This window comes from Zootoca vivipara, chromosome 8 (assembly GCF_965207765.1).
Source record: "Zootoca vivipara chromosome 8, rZooViv2.hap1.1, whole genome shotgun sequence".
Classification (NCBI taxonomy): Eukaryota; Metazoa; Chordata; class Lepidosauria; order Squamata; family Lacertidae; genus Zootoca; species Zootoca vivipara.
Window position 1 is genome coordinate 77,483,452 of NC_142591.1, and position 24,870 is coordinate 77,508,321.

Sequence of the window (24,870 nt, forward strand, 5' to 3'; positions counted from 1 at the left end):
CCAGATGGGTGGGGAATAATAATAATAATAATAATAATAATAATAATAATAATAATAATAATAATGGCTTGAAATAATGCATGAAAAAGTGTTCACTCTTCCATTCCCCTTTCCCGGAGAGCAGTGAAGCTCACATATTACGTAGATGAGCATTAAAGCACGAATGAGCCAGTTAGCTGATTCACAAATCTTCAGCAGGCATGATAATGAAAGAGGCCGAGAGAGAGGAAAGGGATTATTATGTTGAGAGATCAGAGACAGAGTCTGAAAATAACAGGCATAAATGGCAAACTATGCAGAGAGTGCTCTCTGCAGAGCGAGAACAGATGTAGCTTAGCATAACAATGGCCTGGTCCCCAAGTCGCATTAAACCATAGTTCAAAACAAACTATGGGTTGAATGCTCTTGTGTCACCTGGCTAACATTTTTGCCTTGCGTGTGCCCCTCAATTTGCAGTCTCCCAGGTCGTAGTCCAATACCCTAACCACTATATCACCCTGGTTCATTTCACTCATTTTAGGGGGAGAATCTTCCAAAATTCCCACATTTGGGACCTCCTTTCATCTTATTATGAATAAGGTTTCAGAACTCTTTGCTGGGCCCCAGACACACATCCATGCCCTGAAGAGAACTGTGTGTTAAGCCAGAGCTTTGCATGCTGTTTTCTTCCCATCACTTCCCCATTTTGCTGAAGAGGCAAGCCTTTTCAGCAGCTTGTCTCTTCAGCAGCAGGAACTTTCCCAGCTGTGAAGGCAATTGCAAGAGAAAACCCAACTGTACAAGAGAAGTCCCACACACCCCCTTTTTTTAAAATACTGGCCATTTTTAGGTGAAACCAGAGCCAAAATATTACATACTTCATTATCTCGGTCCTTTTCCAAGAAGTGACGGGCAACGTGGCTCGGAAGGATATTTCGCAGCATGTTTTCGTTGTGCTCTCTTAACTCCTTCATCTCGTTGATTTCTTCTTTGGCTTGGCCACGCCACAGGAAGTCCAACCTGGCTGTGTATTCAAGCTGTAGAGGTGAGGAGAGGAAGGGAAAATGAATTAAATGTTAAGTCACTTAGGGTTTGGATTACGTGAGCCAATGCACGTTATGTCAGGCACAGTGAGTCAGACACCAGTGTCACAGGGATGGGCCTTCCTTTCCCCATTTCATCCTCACAACAGCCCTGTGAAGTGGGTTAGATAGGGTTGCCATATTTTGAAGAGCAAAAAAGAGGACACATTTTCCGATTTCTACTTTTAACTACAGACGGTCGGATTTAGGTTTGATGAGGCCCTAAGCTACTGAAGGTAATAGGGCGCTTTATATGTCCAGCTGTCCTTTGTCAACAACAAATTGTCAGTTTTTGTGTTGAATATATGCTATATAACAACAACAACAACAACAACAACAACAACAACAACAACAACAACAACAACAACAATTTATTTGTACCCCGCCCATCTGGCTGGGATTCCCCAGCTACTCTGGGCAGCTTCCAACAGAGGTTAAAAATACATTAGAACATCAATCATTAAGAAGAGTTTGGATTTGATATCCCGCTTTATCACTTCCCGAAGGAGTCTCAAAGTGGCTAACATTCTCCTTTCCCTTCCACCCCCACAACAAACACTCTGTTAGGTGAGTGAGGCTGAGAGACTTCCGAGAAGTGTGACTAGCCCAAGGTCACCCAGCAGCTGCATGTGGAGGAGCGGGGAAGCAAACCCGGTTCACCAGATTACGAGTCCACCGCTCTTAACCACTATACCACACTGGCTCTCAGCCAGTGACTGAAAGAAAGTGACTGTAAAGAAAGAAAGGAAAGAAGGATTACAGATGTATTTCTTTCTGAGAACCTGGCTTATACAATATTCAAACTATTGTCTGTACCCTTTGAACAATTTTGTGTACTGCACTAAGTCTTTTACATTTTTTAATTATTTTTCATTCCCCCCCTTTTCTTTTTCTATATTTTTTCTTTTTCTGTAATTTTTATTTTTGGATATTTGGATGTAATGTTAAAATCATGCTTTCTATGTATTTTTTTAAAAAAAATGCAATAAAGATAACTTTTAAAAAAAGAAAAGAGAAAATACACGTGCTCTGCCCATGTTTAAACTGAAGTTTACAGTACTTGGTTTGCTTTTTTTTTTCATGGAACAAATACTCAGAGCAGATTGATGGGCTCTTTTTTTTCTTTTAATGCTATTTTAACGTAACTCTGAAAGCCAGAGCGCAATGAAATTATTGTAAGGGCATATTGTATTCAGCTCCAGAAATCATTGCTTTTATGTTGCGTCAAGTCTCTGCTCCAAAAGCATATGATTTATACTAATGCCAAAGATGGCTAATGGAACTCTTTTTATTATTATTGTTATTTCAAATTTGGGGCTTAGCAGAACTCATCCTCCAGACATATCGACGATATGAGATATGTATCTAGGAGAAACCTTATTAGGAGCAAACAGTCTTGGTTATTTCAGGTTTCCCCAAGACAAATTAAGTTAAAAGGCATGCCTGCTTAGCGTTAGGATCGGGCCTTGAACGAAAAGGAGCAGAGAAGCGGACTCTTCATAAAGAATTGCTGGTGGACTACAGCTCAAGAACGGGAAGTATCTGGTGCTTGTTTGCTGTTAATCCCCATTGGTGCAGGGTTTGCTAGAACTTTATTCTAGCAAAATACAGGACAGGGTGGGTTGCCTGGGAGACATCCCCCCCCCCCCAAAAAATCTGGTGCTGACGTGACTTCAAAGCAATCCATTACAATCTACTGTAGCCTAACTGAATGGTCACTCTGGAATTTGTCGCACCACATGAGTTTGTAAATCTCTCTGTGCTTGGCTACCCAGAGCCTGGGCCGGCTCTAGGTAGACCCCCAATGGTGCGGTGCGCCAGGGCGCCGGGCTGGTAGGCTGGACGCCGCGCGGAAACCATGCTGCGTCCTACAAGGGCGGGGGCGCCGGAGCAATCTCCGCCCCTCAGCACCAGGGCGCGCGACCTGCTTGAGACTGCCCTGCCCACAGCTTAAATATATGACCTTTCACACACCTTTCAAACACATGGATTTGGAGAGGATCCCTAACTTGGCAGAGAGAGGGAGAGAGGGAGGGAGAGAGAGAGAAGACCTGAAATACAGGACAAAACTGTATCAATACAGGGCGTGGCATTTTATGTTGAAATACAGGACAATCCTGTTATACAGGACAGGTGGAAACCCTACGGCACTGTGGATTATTGGATTATGGATGTGATTCTGCTCTTGCTGTCCCAAGCACTTGCTAACCTTCACCTTCCCAGAGAACACTTTCTGGATCACAGAATGGTTTGCAGGCACATGGGACAGCTCAGCAACTGAAGCTCAGAGCAGTCTTGAGACTGAAAAATGCCCAGATAGGTGATTGCGTAGCGCAGTCCTCTTCAACTTGATGCCTTCCAGATGTTGTTGGACTACAACTCTCATCGTCCTTGACCATGGCTGGGGCTGATGGGTCTTGCAGTCCAACAATATCTGGACTTGGCATGATGATCTAGGAGCCCCCCCCCAGCTGCTTTACATAGGGCTGTCATACTTCAGCTCAACAACAACAAAATCATGTGTGTGATTTTGAACGGAAAAAAACAGCCAGAGGGGAAAGTATCAAGAAGACTATCTTCCAAATTGTCCTTAAGCATAGTGCTTAATCCTTTCCCACAAGAGGGAATGGTCACTATCCATTAGCACAGGGGCTGCTAATTCTTTTAGGCTCCTGGGCACATTTGGATTTTTGACTAAGTGCTGGATTTTTTTACTAAGTGCTCCAAGATCAGCCCTTCCAAGGGAAAATAGGGAGAGAGAAAGCACACAGAATTCATCTGAGTCTTGGCAAGCACATAGATCTGAAACAGGAAGTGGGAAAGAGTGTCAGTCTTCTAACTTCCTCCTTCACCTCTACACACTTTTCAAGGGAGATTAATGCAACTGCCATCACAACTTCATGACCAAGGAGGCAGTGCGTGTGTTTGTTGTGGGTACCACACCGGCCACCCCTGCCTTAACAAACTGATGCAATCACAGACACCATTGGGATAAATTTCCCTGTCTCTGTTGAACTCAACATCTGGGGCACAGACAATCCCCCCAAATTGTGTCTCACAATACAGACCATTTACATCCACCTCTGCTTTGGGTTTTGATTAATTTGGAATGTGTTGCAATTTTGGGAAAGACAGTTAATAATAATAATAATAATAATAATTTATTATTTATACCCCGCCCATCTGGCCGGGTTCCCCCAGCCACTCTGGGCGGCTTCCAACAAAACAGAAATTCTAAAATACAGAGATCCATCAAACATTAAAATACAGAAATCCATCAAACATTAAAAGCTTCCCTAAACAGGGCTGCCTTGAGATGCCTTCTAAAGGTCTGGTAATTGTTGTTCTCTTTGACCTCTAGTGGGAGGGCATTCCACAGGGTGGGTGCCACTACCGAGAAGGCCCTCTGCCTGGTTCCCTGTAACTTGGCTTCTCGTAGTGAGGGAACCGCCAGAAGGCCCTCGGAGCTGGACCTCAGTGTCCGGGCAGAACGATGGGGGTGGAGACGCTCCTTCAGGTATACCAGACCGAGGCCGTTTAGGGCTTTAAAGGTCAACACCAACACTTTGAATTGTGCTCGGAAACGTGCTTAGTTGGAGAACTGAGAACCTAGATATTATATACGGTATATATAGAGAGCTAGATAGATAGAGAACAAAACTGCATATAGAAGGGAACTTTTTCTCCCTAATCAGTCTTTCCTTAAGGTTAATTAGACATCCAATTATTGAAGGTCATAAAAATTTTCCCATTTGATATTTCATTATTCACTCCAAATGGCAGTCATTAGTCGGAAGGTAATTGCTAAGGAGCCACTGTGGATATTTTCCACTTTGGGGGAGAATGTGAAATAAATAATAACCCTTTGCCTTACCTGTTGGCCGTGGTAAAATACAGCAAGCAGAAACATGGCCATGAGGAGCAAGGAGGCTTCCTTTGTCCCCAAAAAGTCTGTGCTAGAAAAAAGGTGGGGGAAAAAAAGAAAGAGTAGGAATCGCAAAGGTTCAAATACAAAGAAATAAAGTAAAAGACTCACCTTGCAGGGTCCATGTGCAGGAAAAAGGTTAGCCTTTATCACAGTGAAAGCATCTCTCTTGAGCTAAGGCTGCCAGGACCAAACCAACTGTCTGCTTAACTGCATAGCGTGAAGCTACATAGCTTGCATTATTGCTATTATTAGTTATTAGATTTGTATCCCACCCTTCATCCAAAGAACACAGGGCAGTCCCCGCAATATAAAAATACAAAATGAGAACATAAAATGCATAATAAAACAAAATAACAAGAACAACACCAAACCAATAACGACAAACGCAGGGGAGCCCAGTTCTTACTGGGAAGGCAGCGTGCTGGGAGGGGAGGCTGATCTCTTCATCCCCCCACTGTGGCTAGAACAGAGATTCCTGCACAGTGCTGGATTTAAGTATAAGCTAAACAAGCTATAGCTTAGGGCCCCATTCTCTTGGGGGTCCCCCAAAAAAATCTAAAGGAAAAAAACCTGGATGTACATTTCCAAAATAAAAGATATAAAACCAAATAAAATAAAACCTACATATAGCAACAGTGTTTTGTGTTGTGTAGGCTCCAGTGATGTAAGTAATGGCCCCCGCCTGCTAGCCTGCTCCCTAAAATATCACTGGTTTGTTCATTTCTATATATAGCATAGCAGCCAAGCCTCCCGTATTCCCCGGGAAACCCCTGTTTTTCCAGCTTTTGACAGAGGTATTTTCCAGCATTATCTGAAGATCCCAGGCCATTGAAATGGGGACCTATTTCATGCAAAACATGTTCTCTGCTTCTAAGCGGTGGCCATTTTGGAACAGGGCAGGGCAGCATCAAAAGTCACTTCTGAGCATGCTCCGCCCAGTTCCAAAATGGCGGCAGCGCTACTTCCAGTATGCTACTTCCGGTCCAGTCCCTTATTTTTCAGGCCGGAACTTGGCAGGTATGATATATAGGGTGCCTACATTCTGCATGGCAACATGGGCAAATGGCTTAAGATACCTATGAGGTCCATAAATTACCATATCACATATATTCAACATAAAAAACAGTGACAATTTGTTGGTGACAAAGGACAGCTGGACACATAAAGGGCCCCATTACCTTCAGTAGCTTAGGGCCTCATCAAACCTAAATCTGGCCCTGTTCCTGCACTATGTAAGCATAGGAGCTTTAGGGGAGAAATCCTCACTGGTGCCATTATGCCATTTAATCCTCAAAACCTCTAAGTGGTTGGCATCAAGTATCCTATCAGTATTAAAGGCCCCAGGCAGTTCCATGCAGTACTCTACAATTCTTGTACAGTACATGAGCATTTCACTGAGAGCTGCACTCCATCATGGGTTTTGTAGTCTTCAATTCCTCATGAGGCTGTGTTTGTGAGGCTCCTAGCTGTGGGAGGGGCAGGGGAGTGAGGATTGCAGGGGGCGGGGAGCGGACAGGTAAGCCTCGCCTTTCTACAAATTGGCTTCCCATTAAGAACTGGGTTCCCTTCTGCTTGTGATTATTTCGGGAAAAGCAAGGCACGAAACTGCCTGCTACATAATTAAGGCCATTTCTCCTTCTGCGCTCACTTTTCTGCGTTCAGAAAAGTGAGAGAGGGAGAAAAATACAGCTTTGGCTTCTCTCAGACATTCACGCCTGATGCCTGAACCCCATCCTCACTTCCGTGTGACAGCCTAGCCAGCAATTGACAAGAGAGCTGCATTTTTTTTTTTGACAGTAATAGGAGTAAAAGATTGACACCTCAAACCAACCGTGGTATTGCTTTCCTATTTGTGGATCCATAATAAGGACACCCTCTTTCATTTCTGATGAATCCGTTTTTCCAGCTGATGAGATATTCCCAGCACCACTAAGGAATTATCTTGTCTAGATATGAGATGACTCGGGCAAGGTTCTCTATTTATCAAGGCTATTTTTACTTTTGTTATTTGAAGAAATGAAAGGATGTTGTGTAAGGATCTGTTTATACTCCCAGCAGAAATGGCAAAGCTCTCCCCCCTCCCCTTCCCCTGGACAGCAGCAGTCAGCACAATATGTTCATGAGTGCTGGAGACGGTCGGAGGGGAAGAAGAGGGACTTCCAGACTTGATAAGTCCCTAGTAGACAAAATCGCTGAGGGTAGAAAGCTAGCTTGCCAGGGAGAAAGCCAAGCTGAGCCCTTCTCCCTGGCATGCTAGATTTCCAATAGCAGGAAGTTTGGGGCAAGGGAAGCAGTCAAAGTGAGGGCTCCCCACCTTGATCGTCTGCAGTAGTCTCCTCCAGAAAAAGCTGAATGTAGAAACTAGTGCTAAGTCATGACAATGGGAAAAGTAAAAAAATCTAAGGAATGTATAGTCGTGGACCAAAATATAAATGAATCATGCATCATGAAAAAGAGACATCTCAGAAAGAAGAAAATTGCCCCCCCCTAAGGCCCCAAAATTCTATTTATTTTATTAAATTTTTGATGTGGGGAGTAAATCTAGTCCAACTTACTTACTAACACCATCCATTTACATGGAGCTTTGATCCACAGCAAAACAAATTTTATGGTTCTCAAGCCAGGAGGCTCAACTCCTGATTGAAATTCACTGAAAAGTGTAAATATTCCCACGCATGACTTGCATGTTGTTCCCCAAAGTTGTTGCAGACCCCCCCATTTCCGCTTTCAATAGTTGGGAGCCAAACTCACGGCAAGGTACAAAGGCCTGTTCTTGGATCTATTGCCAAGTACGCTGCCCAAACTGTACCGTATACTGAAACACAGGAAACCACCTTAAACCAAGTCATCCCATTGGTCCATCTAGCTTAGTACTGTCTACACAGACAGGCAGCAGCTCTGCAGCTTTTCCAGCCCTAACTGGACATGCCAGGGATTGAACTCGGGACATTCTGCATTCAAAGCCTGGGCTCTGGTGCGTTATGGAGGGAAGAAGGTTTCTTCAATGTCTTCAAAGATTCCGGCTGTACACATTTAAAAGGTAAAGGTACCCCTGACCATTAGGTCCAGTCGCGGACGACTCTGGGGTTGTGCGCTCATCTCGCTCTATAGGCCGAGAGAGCCAGCATTTGTTCTCAGACAGCTTCCGGGTCATGTGGCCAGCATGACTAAGCCGCTTCTGTCGAACCAGAGCAGCGCACGGAAACGCCGTTTACCTTCCCACCACAGTAGTACCTATTTATCTACTTGCACTTTGACATGCTTTCGAACTGCTAGGTTGGCAGGAGCAGGGGCCGAGCAACGGGAGCTCACCCCGTCGCGGGGATTCGAACCGCCGACCTTCTGATCGGCAAGCCATAGGCTCAGTGGCTTAGACCACAGTGCCACCCGCATCCCTTTAAATGCAGGCATTTAAAGCTGTGTTAAACACTTACTCTCCATTATGATTGATGTCATCGTATCGCAGGAACAGCGAAGCATAAATGGTCTCTGTCAGGAAGCAGTAGATGGCAATCATAATAAGCAGCACCGCGAGCTTGAGGACGGAATTGAGACGCAGGAACACGGCGCAGGTCACCATTGCCAGGATGCCGGTGAAGACGAAATACTTTGGAAAGGAGATTGGGATCGGAATTGGTTTCAGCTTCCAGCCCACGTGAATCTGCAGTTCGTCCCCCCAACTCTGGCTGTCTATTTTCACATACAGTACACCCGGACAACATCATTACTGGCCCCAACAACATCCAACATACCATCTCAGGACTATTTAATTGCTCATCTTCTAACATTGTGTATACAATCAAATGCCAACAGTGCCCTTCAGCTCTCTGTATCGGACAAATAGGCCAAATCCTACGCCAAAGGATAAATAGACATAAATCTGACATCAGGAATCACAAGACAGAGAAACCAGTAAGAGAACACTTCAATCTCCCAGGACATTCTATACATTCTATAAGTAGGTGGCTTATTGCAAAAGAATTTCAGAAATAGACTGGAAAGAGAAGTTGCTGAATTGCATCTTATTACCAAACTTAAAACCATGGAGAGACCTGATCTGAATAGAGACATTGGATTCTTATCTTATTATATATGACAAAACTATTTTTAGCCATCTCACCCCTTGCTTTTCCCTGTAAGACCAATTGCAGGCGTTAACAGACATCAACAGGTTCACCACACCTATCAGCCAATCACCCATTCCCACCACCCTTCTGAGCAATACCTCTCCCCACCCTCTCACTATATATAATTGTCTGGTGACTTCTGTTTCAGTGTATCTGAAGAAGTGTGCATGCATTGCACATGAAAGCTCATCCCAATGACAAACTTAGTTGGTCTCTAAGGTGCTGCTGGAAGGAATTATTTTATTTTATTTTCAGGCTGCTACTGTTGGCTATACTCGCAGCCCGGGTTGGAAAGCCCTCTGGGAAGAATGTGGGGGCAAGGCTGCAAGATCCTTAGGAGGGACATCCCAGTTGAACTCAGAGGGACCGAGACAGCATGCACAGGTCTGTTGGCCTTGGAGGTGCTTGGAGGAGGCAAGGTGGGGCAGTGGTTCTCACGTTTGGGCTTGGAAGGTGGGAACCGGCTGGCCAGCTGGCTAGGGGTGCTCGCTTGGCTTCGCCCAACCAGATTCCCTCCTGTTGAAGAAGGGTTATAGCACCCTCTTTGCTATAAAGTACTTCAGCCATAGGGGGATGTGAAGGCTGCATCGGCACACTTCAGAGGGGAGAAACTCCATTGAGATTCCTGCAATATAGGGGGCTGGAATAGATGACCCCCTTCCAGTTCTCCAATTCCATGAATCTATGAATCCTACACATGACAACTCAGAAGGGAGCCCCACTAAGTTCAGCAGGGCTCAATTCCCACTAAGGGAGTTTACACTAGTGGCCAAAATTGTGGAAACCTTTTGAAAAAAGTGTATTTCTGAGGTTTGATGGCTCATAAGACCACTTTTCTTTTTGAGTAATACCATAAAATTATATATCAATGCAAATATAATTTAATGAAGAATGTAATGCAACCAGGTTTGTTCAATTATCTGTATTCTATCAGAAGTTATAGCCAAATAACCAGAAAAGGGAAGCACAACTTGCTTAGGTTGATATGCAGTAGCTTTCCTTCATTTGAATGTAGCCAATGAGCATGAGTGTTTAGAGAGCCAATCAGGTGTTATGAGCCATCAAACCTCAGAAATACACTTTTCCCAAAAAGTTTCCATCTTGTCCTCTTTCCACCCATTTTTCTTCTAATTTCTTCATAACTGTAGCCTTGTTCACTTAATAGTACTACTGTATTATACATCGCTTTCTTTGCACCAGATTCTTTAATGAGTTAACTCTTTGCACCATTTCTATAATTTTATTATGTTTTACAAGCTCACTGAATGAAAGAACACAAAAAAACCCCAACCAGCTTGATAGCAATCACATAACACACTGACAATTGTCCTCCTCTCACTACATAACATCAATAGCTGAATCTTTCTGTCACCTGATTGGCTCATTGCACCTGATGGCTATAACTTTTGATAGAATACAGATAATTGAACAAACTTGGTTGCATTACATTCTTCATTAAATTATCTTTCCATTGATATATAATTTTATGGTGTTACTCTGGGAAAAAAACCTGGTGTTATGAGCCATCAAACCTCAAAAATACAGTACACTTTCCCCAAAAGGTTTCCACAATTTTGGCCACTAGTGTAGAATTGCAGCCTCCGATCATTATCACATGTCTATTCCACCTGTCTGTATATATCAGGCATCCCCAAACTGCGGCCCTCCATATGTTTTAGCCTACAACTCCCATCATCCCTAGCTAACAGGACCAGTGGTCAGGGATGATGGGAATTGTAGTCCAAAACATCTGGAGGGCCGAAGTTTGGGGATGCCTGGTATATATGGCCACTCAGCTCCACTTTGCACTCTGTGAGGCAGGTTATGCTGGGCTAGTAAGCTTGATGGCTGATATTTCCCTCCTCAAAGGCCAACACTCTACTAAACTACACTGGTTTCAACCAGTAAGGAGGCAGCCCTATGGCAAGACCTGCAGCTTAGGACATGGCAGAACTTTGGTTGAGCTTGAGCTGGGGCCAGAGTAAGTCCCCCCCCCAAAGTGGTGTTCTGGACTTAAGCTGGATCCTAACTCTGTTCAGCTCAGCCACAAGACGTGGGGGGAAAAGGTGTTGCAAGCCAACCTCTATTTTAAAGGCTTGCTTTCTGCATGACAAGTTTGGGGCTCCTGAACAGGGTTTGGATCTGGTGTAACTTTATGCCAGCTTGTATTTTATAACAAGAACACCAATGCGATAGAGTTAGATGTAGCCAATGACTAGCAGCAGCTCTCCAGGATTTCAGCCGGGCGGGCGGGCGGGGGGATTTCCCAGTCCTATCTGAGATATCCTGCATGCAAAGTGGTCGCTGAGATCAATGAAGGGGGGGAAGCCCCAGCAGTCACAGTCTCTATCGCATAAGCACTCTCTTGCAGAGCTTTGGAAGGGGAAGGTTAGTTGTGAATAAATGTGCTGTCTTTCTAAAACAGTCCACTCAGAATTACCTCTGGGTAGGAGCAAAGGTCCGTGAAATACACAGAAGAGTTGAAAGTCTGGTTCTTATAGGGCATCGGTTTGTCAAAATCACACCATAGCTGTGGACAAAGAAGAAGAAGAAGAAGAAGAAGAAGAAGAAGAAGAAGAAGAAGAAGAAGAAGAAGAAGAAGAAGAAGAAGAAGAAGAAGAAGGAGGAGGAGGAGGAGGAGGAGGAGGAGGAGGAGGAGGAGGAGGAGGAGGAGGAGGAGGAGGAGGAGGAGGAGGGGGAGGAGAAGGGGAAGAAGAAGAAGAAGAAGAAGAAGAAGAAGAAGAAGAAGAAGAAGAAGAAGAAGAAGAAGAAGAAGAAGAAGAAGAAGAGGAGGAGGAGGAGGAGGAGGAGGAGGAGGAATATTTTTTATTTAAGAAATCAAATCATTTATGTGTTAACCATACAAGAGTGATTAAATACTGGCTTTGGGTAACATCTGATGTTAGAGTAGACTCACAGAAATCAATGGTTCGACATTGACAAGGGGTATTACCTTGTGTGTGTATGTGTATTTCAGTCTATAGGTCCCTTTTCTGCCTATCAAAAAGCCCCCAAAGTATCTTACAACAGAATAATAACAAATTAAGGAAATAATGAAGCATCACTAGCAAATCTCACTGACAAGATTAAAAATATTTAAATGGCAGGTAAAATAAAAAAATCTCATAAGGTTTTGAGCAGAAGGAAGGTGAAACACAAGCCAAGAAAAATGGGTGAGTGTTGCCAGCCTCCCTACTAGGCAGGGTAATGAATCAGAATTGGCGTGGGAAGAGAATTAAAGGATTATTATAATATTACTATTACAATTAATTTATTACAAGCCTTCTACACCATCATTTCAAGGTGATTACCACGAGTGTTCATTTCTTAGGGTTTCAGTGTTGTCTTAACTATATCCGCTGGTTTTGTTGTCTTCAACTGTTTTTAATTATTTTATGTGTAATAAACCCTTTTATCCTGGCAGACCCTGTTTGGGTTGGTAGAGCTAAGCCTATATGGCGTACCTAAAAGTTGGAGAACCTCTGGAACCAAACAGCGAGAACCAATTTCCTGGTCATGGACAGTTTAGATGTCTGAGAAACAGGAACGTGTCAAAGAATTAAGGCTCTTTGCTAATTCAGTCAAATCTGATTTGGGTTTTATTTATATATCTTAGTCTATGGGAAGCTAAATGATCACAGCTGACTATATGTAGTCGGAAGATAGATTGATAGATTGAAACTTTATTTGCATTAGCCACTAGACATAGCAATAAGATAAAATATACCAGGGATAGAGCTAAGCAGTTAGCTGTACAAAATACTTTATTAATTATTATTATTATTATTATTATTAAAAAGGTAAAGGACACCCGGATGGTTCAGTCCAGTCAAAGGCAACCATGGGGTGCAGAGCTCATCTTGCTTTCAGGCCAAGGAAGCCGGCATTCATCCGCAGACAACTTTCCAGGTCATGTGGCCAGCAGGACTAAACTGCTTTCCGGCACTGGCGTGCTTTCGAACTGCTAGGTTGGCAGGAACTAGGACAGAGCTACAGGAGCTCACCCAATTGCAGGGATTTGAAACACCAACCTTCTGATCGGCAAGCCCAAGAGCACCCACATCCCTACAAAAAGGTCCCCTGACCATTAGGTCCAGTCGTGACCGACTCTGGGGTTGCAGCGCTCATCTCACGTTATTGGCCGAGGGAGCCGACGTACAGCTTTCAGGTCATGTGGCCAGCATGACAAAGCCGCTTCTGGCGTCAATACAAATGGCAGAATTGATACACGTTCCTTCAGCTGCAGATCAAACATGTGAGCCAATAGGTTTCCTTTTGATTTCTTTTTTTTTTAAAAAAAGCTGAGCAATGTTAGAAAGTTAATCAAATAATAGACCTTATTCTAATTGCCCCTGCTAAAAAAATGCAGTTTTTGCTGTCGCCTGGTTATCTTGATCTACCAGAAGAAAGGACAAGCGACCTGGTATGAATAGTAGCAGAGGGGTAAGTAATAACCTCACTCCTCAAATCTTCATAAAGAGTACAGTCTAACAGTACATGCACTGATTCAATAGTGCCATCTCCACATGGACATGAACTGTTTTCAGCAGAATTGGTTTTTTAAATCAACCCTCCAGTATGGGTCTATATGTAGCCTGAAATAGCAACATATACTGAGCAGAATAAAGCCGGAGGATTTTCTTTTTCTTTAAAAAAAGATTATCTTCGCAAGGGACAAATCAGGCTCCATGTAATCCCACATTACAGCAGACTGATTTCCCCTGATGTTTGACAGCTCTGACTTGTCTGTGTGACAACATTAAAATCCTCCCTTGTACACATGCATTAGAAGCTCCTGCGGCTGAAAAAACAAAACAAAAGCTATCCGTTGAAATGATTCATAGATCTTCTTCCTCTCCCCCAGCCCTGCCCTGCCCTCTGCCCATCATCAGACACTTCCCGACCCCCTTGGGAGCTTACGATGTTGATGATGGCTCCCAGGAAATTAATCATAATCGAGGCAAAGATGATGACGTTCCGAGCCAAGTAAGTCTCGTTGATCCAGCAGCACGTTTTCCGGAGCACGAGAGGCAAGCATTTATAATCCTCCGCGGTTGTGATTAAGACCAGAGCCGAGTGCAGCATAATCAGGATGGAAAACTGGACGATCATCGGTACCATCCTGAGGGAGGGGGAAAAAAAGAGGATATTGTGAGAATCCATGCGGAGGTGTCTTGAAAGAGGAAGGAGAAGAAGAGTGCTTGGGGTACACAATTTTGGGGTATGTGGGAGCAGGGAGTTCAAGGGAGCGTGAGGTGCTGGCTGGGAGGCAAAAGTTGGAAGAGGGATAGGGAAGAGGGCGGAGGGCAGAGGAAAATAGTTGGGTGGGTATAAGAATTTAAGGAGAGTTTGCTGGATATTCAAATATATAAAAGGATGTCATATAGAGGAGGGAGAAAGGTTGTTTTCTGCTGCTCCAGGGAAGCGGACACGGAGCAATGGATTCAAACTACAAGAAAGAAGATTCCACCTAAACATTAGGAAGAACTTCCTGACAGTAAGAGCTGTTCGACAGTGGAAATTGCTGCCAAGGAGTCTCCTTCTTTGGAGGTCTATAAGCAGAGGCTTGTCAGGCATCTGTCAGGAATGCTTTGGTGGTGTTTCCTGCTTGGCAGGGGGTTGGACTGGATGGCCCTTGTGGTCTCTTCCAACTATACGATTCTATGGATCAGGCCAATGACCCATCTGGCCCAGCATTCTCACAGAGGCCGACCAGATGACTGGGGGAAACCTGGAAGCTGGACATGAGCATAACTGGTATTCGGAGGAACAGGTTTAGGACGGGCGTTCCGCAGACCCCAAGGGGTCCACGAAACCCACCCAGGAGGTCTGTGGCACAGATCTGTCAACTATCTGGGACATCTCCTTTTAGGGCCCCGTTGCTCTTGGATGAGAGCGCAGTGCCCCAAAACACGTGAGATCGTGGCTGGGCCCATACCCCGTGTGAGACCGTGGGGCTAAAAAAAATGTGGTTTTGGGCGCTGTGTTCTCTTGCGGGTCATGTGACTCGCACGAGAGGATGGCCTGGTTTTGTGCTGGGATGTGTTGGAAGGCATGGTGGAACTATTCACGTGACAAAAACTACCACAGAGATATTTTCAAAAATCGGGGGTCCATGGCTTGGCTTTTGAGAAACGGGTTCACGGTACTTAGCTAATTGGGGGCCACTGGTTTGGGAGATTGCTAGTTCTAATTGTATTCAGTTTACTGAGAATTTGTTTTGATTTTTCCTCAGATAAAAGCCTCTGTTTTTAGTCCTGTTCAGGGAAGTTTTTAATGTCTTGTTATGTTTTAATTTGTTGGAAGCTGCCCAGAGTGGCTGGAACAACCTGGTCAGATAAATAATAAATTATTGCGTGCCGAGTACCAAGACTTCCCACCAAATAATTCACACTTCACACAGAAATTAAGTTTTGGTTTTTGGCATTAATTTTGGCCTCAACTTTTTTTAAATACAACTGAATGTGAGTGGTTGCTTAGGCATTGGTTCCCATGCCACCTGTCCCCCGCCTGGGACAGATCTGACTCCCCTAGCGTACTGGGGAACCCAGGATAGGTAAGCACCCTCTGAGAGAGGGCAGGGCCACCAAGCCCTTGATCTCTCCCCCAGATGCTCCCCTAGGCTCATGCGCCATCCTAGCCGCTACCAGGGGTACGGACAAACATGTGGAGCCCCAGGATTCCTTTAACAGAATACCCCTAATGGCAGCAGCAATTTTGAGGGGCAGGCCCAGCCAAATCCTTACCCCATAGCTGCCAAGTCTCCCGTATTCCCCGGGAAACCCCCGTTTTTCCGGATGTCCCCAGCCGAAAAAACGGATTTTTTTTTGTTTTTCCCCTGTTTATTCTGGCGCGGTGGCTATTTCGGAACTGGGCGTAGCATGCTCAGAAGCCACTTGTGATGCTCCTTTGCCCAGTTCCAAAATGGCTGCAGCGCGACTTCTGGTGCGGCGGCTATTTTGGAACAGGGCAGAGCAGCATCAAAAGCCGCTTCTGAGCATGCTCCGCCCAGTTCCACAAAATGGTGGCAGCATTACTTCCGGTTTGCTACTTCCGGTCCAGTCCCTTATTTCTCAGGCTGGAACTTGGCAGGTATGCCTTACCCCTCCCCCATCCTATTTGAACCAATGCCTAACCGCCAACCTTACAAGTTGTGACAGTTTGCTATGTAGTAGGCAAAAACCACCTGGCACCAGCCAATCAGCCAGATGGCAAAATTCCTACTAGGCCCCCGCAGCAATACGGACGACCCCATGACAGGCACAGCAACATCAAGTGCAGCAAAAAAAAAAAACCCTAAATAGAGGGAGGGAGGGAGGGAGGGAGGGAGGGAGGGAGGGAGGGAGATCCGTTGCAAGCACCCAAAAGCGAAAGCGAAAGCTGCTTGCACCCATATATAGGCTGTGGCTGTCAATCAAAATTAGCAACATAACATTCTCCCCAGCAACAAACCCTCAGTGGCCATCCAAACTGACCCGCCCCTACTGACTAGGGAATGTCTTGTTAACCCTTCCACAACCCATGCTCTCCTTAAGGGGAGAACCTGCTTTCTTATTCTTATTATAAACCCTAGGCAATTGCTAGTGAAATTCACACGTTCCCTGCGAAGAGGGATAGATTCTTGAACAACTCTGGAATTGTAGCTCTGTGAATGGAATGGGGTGGGCATCTCCTAACAGCTCCCAGCACCCTTTCCCAGGATGCTTTGGGGGGGAGCCATGACGGTTTAAAATGGAATGATACTCCTTCAAATGTATAGTGTACCTGAGGCCTGAAACTATTCAGGTGTTTGCCTGCAATACCGTTCAAAAGAAGTCTCTGCCTTTACCTCGAAGAAGGAAGCAAGCTTTGGATCGCCGTGATAAAGACGAGGACCATGAAAGCACACACCAAGTTCGACTTGAACACTTCGTCCCTCATTTGGGAATACTGAAATAGAAAAGGGAACACAGAGGGGAAAGAAATAACTTTAGTCTGCTTTGACAGCTCTGCGAGGAGAGCAAGACAGCTTTGCGAGGCTTCTGGGAAATTAGCAAGGCGATCCGGTAAATTAATTAGCTTCCTAGGGTGAGATTTTTTTAAAAAATAGGAATTTTATATATAGAAAAATCCCCTCGGAAGAAATATGCAGTGGAGGAGATTGTAAATCACCCTCACCAGGGAAGCAAAGGCCGACCGCTCCATCTTGCAACCAACATTTCCTCGCCTGCTTTTTTCTTTTCATATAATGAGTCACATTAAAAATGTTTTTTTGAAAAGGCAACTTCTGCCACTTAAGCCAGAGGAAGATTCTGCAGCCAAAAGGCTGGGGTTGATGGGTTGAACGCAAAAGGAAGGGATCCATTTGGTGAGATATCTAGAGAGCAGAGGGGTGTGTGTGTGTGATGCAGCCACTGCTCACCGGAATGCTGGGAGCTCAGGATTGAACCTTCTGCATGTAAAGCATGTGTTTGACCCCTTCCTTCGAAAGATAAGTAACAGCTAGAGGAAATGGAGGCGATTCACTCCAACAGGTAAAGGGGGCTTACTGGGGCCGGATTTAGGTTTGATGAGGCCCTAAGCCACTGAAGGTAATGGGGCCCTTTTTATGTCCAGCTGTCCTTTGTCAACAACCAATTGTCGCTGTTTTTGGTGTTGAATATACAGTATGCTATATGCTAATTTATGGACCTCATAGGTATCTAAAGCCATTTGCACATGCAGAATGTAGGTACCCTAAGTATATAGAAATTAGCAAACCGTTGATATTTTAGGGAGCAGGCTAGCAGGCGGGGCCCATTACTTACATCACAGGAGCCTCCAGAACACAAAACACTGTTGTTGTATGTAGGTTTTATTTTATTTGCTTTTTATCTTCTATTTTGGAAATGTACAGTGCTTCTGCGCATGCACAAAGGGATTTCCTCTCCTCTTCTGCACTCTGTTCCTCCCCCCCAATCTGCTCTGGAGGGCTGGGGGAACCCCCAGAACAGATTTAGGGGTGGGGTGAGGAGAGGGTGAGAATTCTGTTGGGCAAGCAGAAATCCTTGCTAGCAATGGATACAACCCATTCCCCCAAGTGGGGAAGGCTGCAACCAAGTGACGAGTGTCTCTACTCACTCCATCTTCCACATGCTATTGACGGGCAACTCTCCCGCTTTGTATTCTTTATCTTTAAAATAGTTATGGACCTTCAAATAGAGGATGCTTTTAAGAAACAACTGTTCCCAGTAGGATACATGGCTACCGGACCCAACACTCTAAATGTTCTGAGAGATGGGTGGGTGATATCTGCACCTACTTTCTGTACATCACTCATAATTCCACAATAAAATCTCTGGCACATCAACATCCTATGCAGTGTTTAAATTGCAAACTGCCTTGGGTTCACAGGAAGGTAATACATAAAGCCAATAAATATAGAATCTATAAATATTCAGAAGATGGCTGTTCATGAATGATTATTAGGAAAACAACAAAACAACAACAACAAAAACCCATTGCTGTTGGGAAATTAATCGTGTTAACATAGCCCAAACACACTGAATGATGACCTGTGTTTTATTGGCAGCTGCTATGCTGGAACGGGAAAATCTCTAGGATCCCAAAGTGTAAGGAAATGAGAAGTCTGTCAAATAGCAAAGTTCAGCCAACTAACTAGAGCCAGTACATGAAGGGACAGCCATAAGATCAGACATAAATCTAATCTTATGGCTGAGTGGCAACCTTATGTTGACCTTTGGAGGGTCAGACATAATTTTAATAGCGATTGTTTTGCTGCACTGTAATACACAGAACCTTAACACACTTAATATGTTAATTGTCTTGGCATGATGGTGTTTTTTTCATGTTGTTGAATTTATATAGGATGTTGGCTTGGTAAAAAGAAAAAAAGAAGAAAAAGAAGATTGCATTTCTGGGGACATGGGATGGGGAGGGAGCTCTGTTGGATCACATCAAAGTCCACAATCCTGTTTCCACGGTGACCAACCAGCAAGCGGGACCGGAACTCAACAGCAGTCATCACTTGTGTGTAACTCCCAGCCTATTGACATCAGGCAGGCACCCTCAACTTTTTGGTGCCTGCTGAGACAAGCCTATCCAGATATGTAGAACGTTGTCATGTGTTTAAATGATGGAATTTCAGAAAATTTCAGAATTTCAGAAAATCCGCAATATATCTGGATTTTTGAAATTTTCCAAAAAAAAAAAGCTCAACAACATACTTCTTGAAATATGGCAACCCTAAAATAGCTGTTTTAAAACTGTTTGCCCTGATGATTTTGTTGTTTGATCCTTTACGGTCGTTGTTGTTTTAATAGCCACATAGTCTGAGAGCGAAGGGAGAACCCAGCTCCCATCCTCTCTGAACAATGGTTGTGCAGGCTAGGGTCAATAACCAGGAATCATGGGAACTGTTGTCCAACAACCTCTAGAGGGTCAAAATATCCCCACCCCCAGAGCTAGGGGAACAAACTTTTTACTGTCTGTGGTACATATAAATAGACTAGGAGACATTTTCCCACCATTTAGCTCTTTGGGCAGATACTAACCCTATATTTAAAGCACATCCAATGCACATATAAAACACATGACTTCCCCCTGCCCTGAAGAATACTGGGAGCTGCAGTTTCCTCCCTTACGGGGGTTCAATTCCCAGCTTCCTTAAACTACAGTTCTTAGGTTTCTTTTGGGGAAAAGTCATGCACATTGGATGTGCTTTAAACATATGGTATACCAGAGAAAACCACATTTTTATGTGCCAGCAGGCTCCTGTTAGACACAGAAGCTAGAGGGGGAAAGCTGGTGACCTTAGGACAGGCACTCCCCACCCCCAGGAAAAAAAATAGCATTGTCAGGCAATGAAAGCTTAATGCAGCCAGTTTACAACGTGGTTCAGCCTTAAGTGGTTTGAAGCCTTGTCTTTTCTGATGGGCAAGTCCTGGATTGATGCCAAAATAACTTGCCTCCCAAGAAAGCTGTTCTATTATAGACATTTAACCCAGCTAAGCTTTCAATTGCTATTTACGGTTTGTCCTTTTTCTTAAAAAAAGAAGAAAAAAGAAAAAAAGAATCATCATTGTGATCTGGCCATTGCAAATTGAATTGCAGTCATACAAGGAAGCGGAGAAATTAGATGAGCTGACATGTTTGCAGGTCTGCGGTTATTATCCGTTTCCCGAAAAGAAGAAGAAAAGAAAGCACTGTTATTTGGTTTCCTTCAAGGTTGCTTTCCCTATTCAGCTTGTTTCCAGTATTTCGGAAAATAATAGGATTAAGTGGACAGGGGGCACTTCCGACCGTGGAGAGTGAGACTCCTTCTGACAAGGAACGCCTCTTGGAAACCCCCAGCGAAGCCAGTGGGAGCTTTGTTCAGCTGGAAGATGCTTGGACAAGCGATGGGAGAGATGCAACTCTATGAGTCTGCCTACACCAGTCGCATAAGCCTTAAATTAGAGGTGTATTGCTTCTCATGCTGGGAGGCATTAACATTTGGAGCAAGGCTTGGAGAAAGATGCTTTGGTGTGAAAGGATTGTGAGCTTCATCCAGTTCCGGTACTAAAAAGCAAACTCCTAGGCTCAGCATGTGCTCACGGAAGAACCCCATTCAAACTAAGTCCTACCCAGAATAAAACCCACTGAGATAAACAGGCCTGAGTCCACGTATGACCATTGTTGGATATCACCCTATCCCCATTGCTCTTAGCTTGGGATTCTAATAATAGGCCAGCAAAATAGACCCAAAATCATACACAAGGGCACCGTTCTATATACCAACCATGGGAAGGAGTGATGGGAGGCAGAGGACTGGAACAACAATACATTAACGAGAAGAAGTTTACCATAAAATAGACAAAGATATATCCTATATAATAAAGTGCAAGTGTCTCTGCGTCCAGTATTCCCTGTGTCCCTGGGTTTGCGCTACTGCACATGTGCCCCATGGACACAGGGATTGGACGCAGAGACTTGACGCACACACACACACACACACGTTCTCCCCACCCCCTGCCTACCGTTTCCCTTGCAGTCCTCAGAAGAATCGCAGCCTTCTCCTGGGCGCCCACTGGCCAGCTGGGCTCAGCGGAGTGCCCCGACAAAGCAGCGGCCGTGGGAGGGGCCAGCCGGCCCCCCAACGCGCCACCGCCGCAGAAAGAGGCTGAATCACGGCCTTCTCCTGGGCGCCTGCCGGCCAGCTGGGCTCAACGGAGTGCCCCGATGAAGCGGAGGCCGTGGGAGGGGCCAATTGCCCCCCCCACGTGCCACCGTCGCTGAAAAAGGCTGAATGCTCTGGCGCCCGTTTATTAAACGGGCTGAATGACACTAGTATATTATAATCTTGTTTCAAATATCTTTCTCAAGTCTAGCCTGCCTATAATTTTGGACTCCTTGCAGTGGTATTAAGCTCTTCGAATCGAGTCATTTCCTTGGAGAGAATCGATTTTCCTTCATTCTCCTGACCTTGATGACATAGTTCCTCCTAGCCCTAGAGCTAGGGTTTTGACCTATCCAGACTGGCCTGTCATTTCAATCTCAAACCTTTATTGGCATATAGTCAAAATTCCGAAAGTTGCAGTACAAAAACAACTACTCCGCAAAAATCCTGTAATTTGCATCATAGGCTGTCACACTCAATCTGCATTGCCCTTTTATTATTATCACCATTACAGTTGATTTATTCATCACCTTCTAAACTACCGCCTCAAGGAGATTTTGAAATACAAGTACAGTGCTACCTCGCTTCATGAACTTAATCCATTCTGGAAGTCCGTTCTTAAACCAAAATCGTTCTTAAACCGAGGCGTGCTTTCCCTAATGAGGCCTCTCACCGCCGATGCCCTTCTACCATTCGGATTCCGTTCTTAGACTGAGGTAAAGTTCGCAAACCAGGACACTACTTCTGGTTTTGTGGAGTTCGTAAACCGAATAGTTCGTAAACAGGGCTGTTCTTAAACCAAGGTACCACTGTATTAAAGGTAAAGGGACCCCTGACCATTAGGTCCAGTCGTGACCGACTCTGGGGTTGTGCGCTCATCTCACATTATTGGCCAAGGGAGCCAGCGTAGAGCTTCCAGGTCATGTGGCCAGCATGACAAAGCCGCTTCTGGCAAACCAGAGCAGCACATGGAAACGCCGTTTACCTTCCCACTGTAGTGGTTCCTATTTATCTACTTGCATTTTGACGTGCTTTCGAACTGCTAGGTTGGCAGGAGCTGGGACCAAGCAACGGGAGCTCACCCCGTCACAGGGATTCGAACCACTGACCTTCTGATCAGCAAGCCCTAGGCTCAGTGGTTTAACCACAGTGCCACCTGGGTCCCCACCACTGTATTACAAATGGTTAAATACCATTTGTAATACCACTGTATTTGTAATACCACTGTATTACAAATGGTTAAAAAGACAAACCCAACAGATACATTTAAAACAGGCATCCCCAAACTTTGGCCCTCCAGGTGTTTTGGACTACAATTCCCATCTTCCCTGACCACTGGTTCTGTTAGCCTGGGATCATGGGAGTTGTAGATCAAAACATCTGGAGGGCCGCAGTTTGGGGGTGCCTGATTTAAAACAACATTAAAACCCTACCCAAAACCCTAATAAATGGACAGTTGTGGTAAGGACTCATTTACTCAGCTGGGAACGCCCACTGGGGGAAAAATGTATTTAACAGACTGCAGTGATTTACTCAGCACTTAGGACCCTAACATGAAGACTTTGGGCCAATGGCTCAGAGGGGGCTTTAAGAACATAGGGAGCTGCCTTATACCCAGTCATACAATTGGTCCATCTAGTTCAGTATTGCCCACACTGACTGGAAGTGGCTCTCCAAGGATTCAAACAAGAGTGTTTACTAGCCTTACCTAGAGAAGCCAGGAGACCAGAGACCTTTTTTTACATGTAAAGCATGTGCTCTAACCACTGAATCACAGCTCTTTCCCAAATCATCAGGGAACTTCCCCAAATCAGGAGCTGTTTAGCACCAAGTAAGGAGGGCCTGTCATTTCCCAGCTATAAATCATACACTTGTTGAGTATAATTGTTTGACGCTGAAATGGGGAATGCCTAAATGTGAATTACTGAACTTTTAACATGGGAAAACTCCACTGGATTATACTAAGTGGTCTCTGAACTCCTTGATGGGTTGATAATTAACTGCTGCTGTTTTCTACTGGCTAACATGTGAGTGTTTAACCTTAGATCATATGGGAGGCTATTGAATTGCAATTTTGCAATTTTGGAAGGGTGGTGGTTGAGTCTTCATTCCTGGGCTCTGTGGAAGTCAGGAGGTGTAAATGACCATCCCCAGTGAGTGAATATAACTTCAGTCAAAATGGAAACAGTAGGGAGAGACAGACCTCTGATTTTACATCTGCTGGGAGCATTTCATATTTTATAAGAAGCTGAGCCTGTGCTGGACTTGTACATGATCTTATGCATATTTTGGATGTATCATTTACTTCGTCCTGTTTTGAAGAAAGCTCTGCAAGTAAAGCTTTAATCAAAATTATGGGCCTTGACAATGTTTTATTCCCAAAAGGAGTCTGTTTTTATGCAGCCGTTGCTTTAAGCTGCACAATATTGATATCTGAAATAATTCTCAAGTGGCTTGTTTGCAATGGCTCTTTGCTTCTATGCTCCTGCTCATCACCTCCAAAAGAGGCTTCTGAATCCTCTCTCCGCCCTTTAAAAATGGCCACCAGACTACAGTTTCATACATTTGTGGTAAATATATAGTTATGGCCCACTGAATGTTGGTGAACATTCCAAGGCAGCCATCAGTAACCCTTATAGCACATTGTTACAATAAAGGTGTCTCCCGACTTCTAGAGCAGAAAAGCAGAGATTTATTTATTCATTCATTCATTCATTTAAGCCAATCTCTGTCCCTCCTCCCCACTTTTTATATCACAGTGCTTTGGTTGCCTTGAAAAGCTTAGTCACTTCTTCCAGAAGGGGTTTCCTGGCTCTTGAACTGAGTCATCACACTTATGCAACTACAAGAACTGCAAATGCTTCTGAATGACTCTCAGATCAGTCTGGGGGAGAGGGCAGGGAGAGAGAAAACTCAGAAAAGAAAACCTAGAGCAATGTCATCTTATTCACTAATTCCAAAGACAAAACTGTTGGCAAAAGAAAAAAAGCATCTATCAAGACTCAGCTACCTTATGCTCCAGGCTAGAGTCTTTAAACATCAGGGAGAAAGGCTTGATATGCTCTCTTCGCAATTTATCGCCACTCCGCAAGTCGATGGTGTGCTCTATTCGCTTGTTAATTTCCTCAGGCCCAGACTGGACATGCAAAGCTTGTGCAAGATGGTTTGGAAGCAGATTTATTGAATTTCTTGTTAGGGCAGCCAGAGTCTAGGGGAAAGCACATGCAAAAAGAATAAACCTGCTAGTCCCCTTTGGATTAAAAATGCAATCTGTTTTTATTTTATTTTTTGCTTCTTCTTCTTCTTTTTTTAAATGACAGCATCCCATGCAATTCATTCACCCCCAAAGTTTTTAAAAGTAAAGGTCTGAACCACAAAATCCACACAAATAAAATAGGCAGAACTGCTTTGATTGCATGTTTTCAATGGGTTTTGAAGCTGGCAATTCCATTCGTCCATCAGTCATCTGTCCATATTATTATTATTATTATTATTATTATTATTATTATTATTATTATTATTATCATTTGCTGTTAATGATTTTTGAAGGAATACAACTGCACACCATCCAATAACAAGTTAAACCCATCAAAACAATTTCCAAAGCAGGGGAGTGGG

General features: G+C 44.3%; 1 protein-coding gene across 2 annotated transcripts in view; it reads right to left on the minus strand.

Moving 5' to 3' along the window:
• The window catches only part of ADCY8 (adenylate cyclase 8), a 107,315-nt gene that overhangs the window by 12,350 nt on the left and 70,095 nt on the right, over positions 1–24,870 (minus strand). The window contains exons 8-14 of one of the 2 annotated variants that reach the window (XM_060277611.2): positions 24,263–24,460; positions 16,945–17,045; positions 14,037–14,238; positions 11,557–11,646; positions 8,424–8,596; positions 4,936–5,017; positions 858–1,016 (exon numbers count right to left, since the gene is read on the minus strand). In XM_060277611.2, the coding sequence (XP_060133594.2) occupies positions 858–1,016; positions 4,936–5,017; positions 8,424–8,596; positions 11,557–11,646; positions 14,037–14,238; positions 16,945–17,045; positions 24,263–24,460 (1,005 nt within the window). The remainder of the gene's footprint in view (positions 1–857; positions 1,017–4,935; positions 5,018–8,423; positions 8,597–11,556; positions 11,647–14,036; positions 14,239–16,944; positions 17,046–24,262; positions 24,461–24,870) is intronic. The other variant, XM_060277612.2, reaches the window with a different exon arrangement.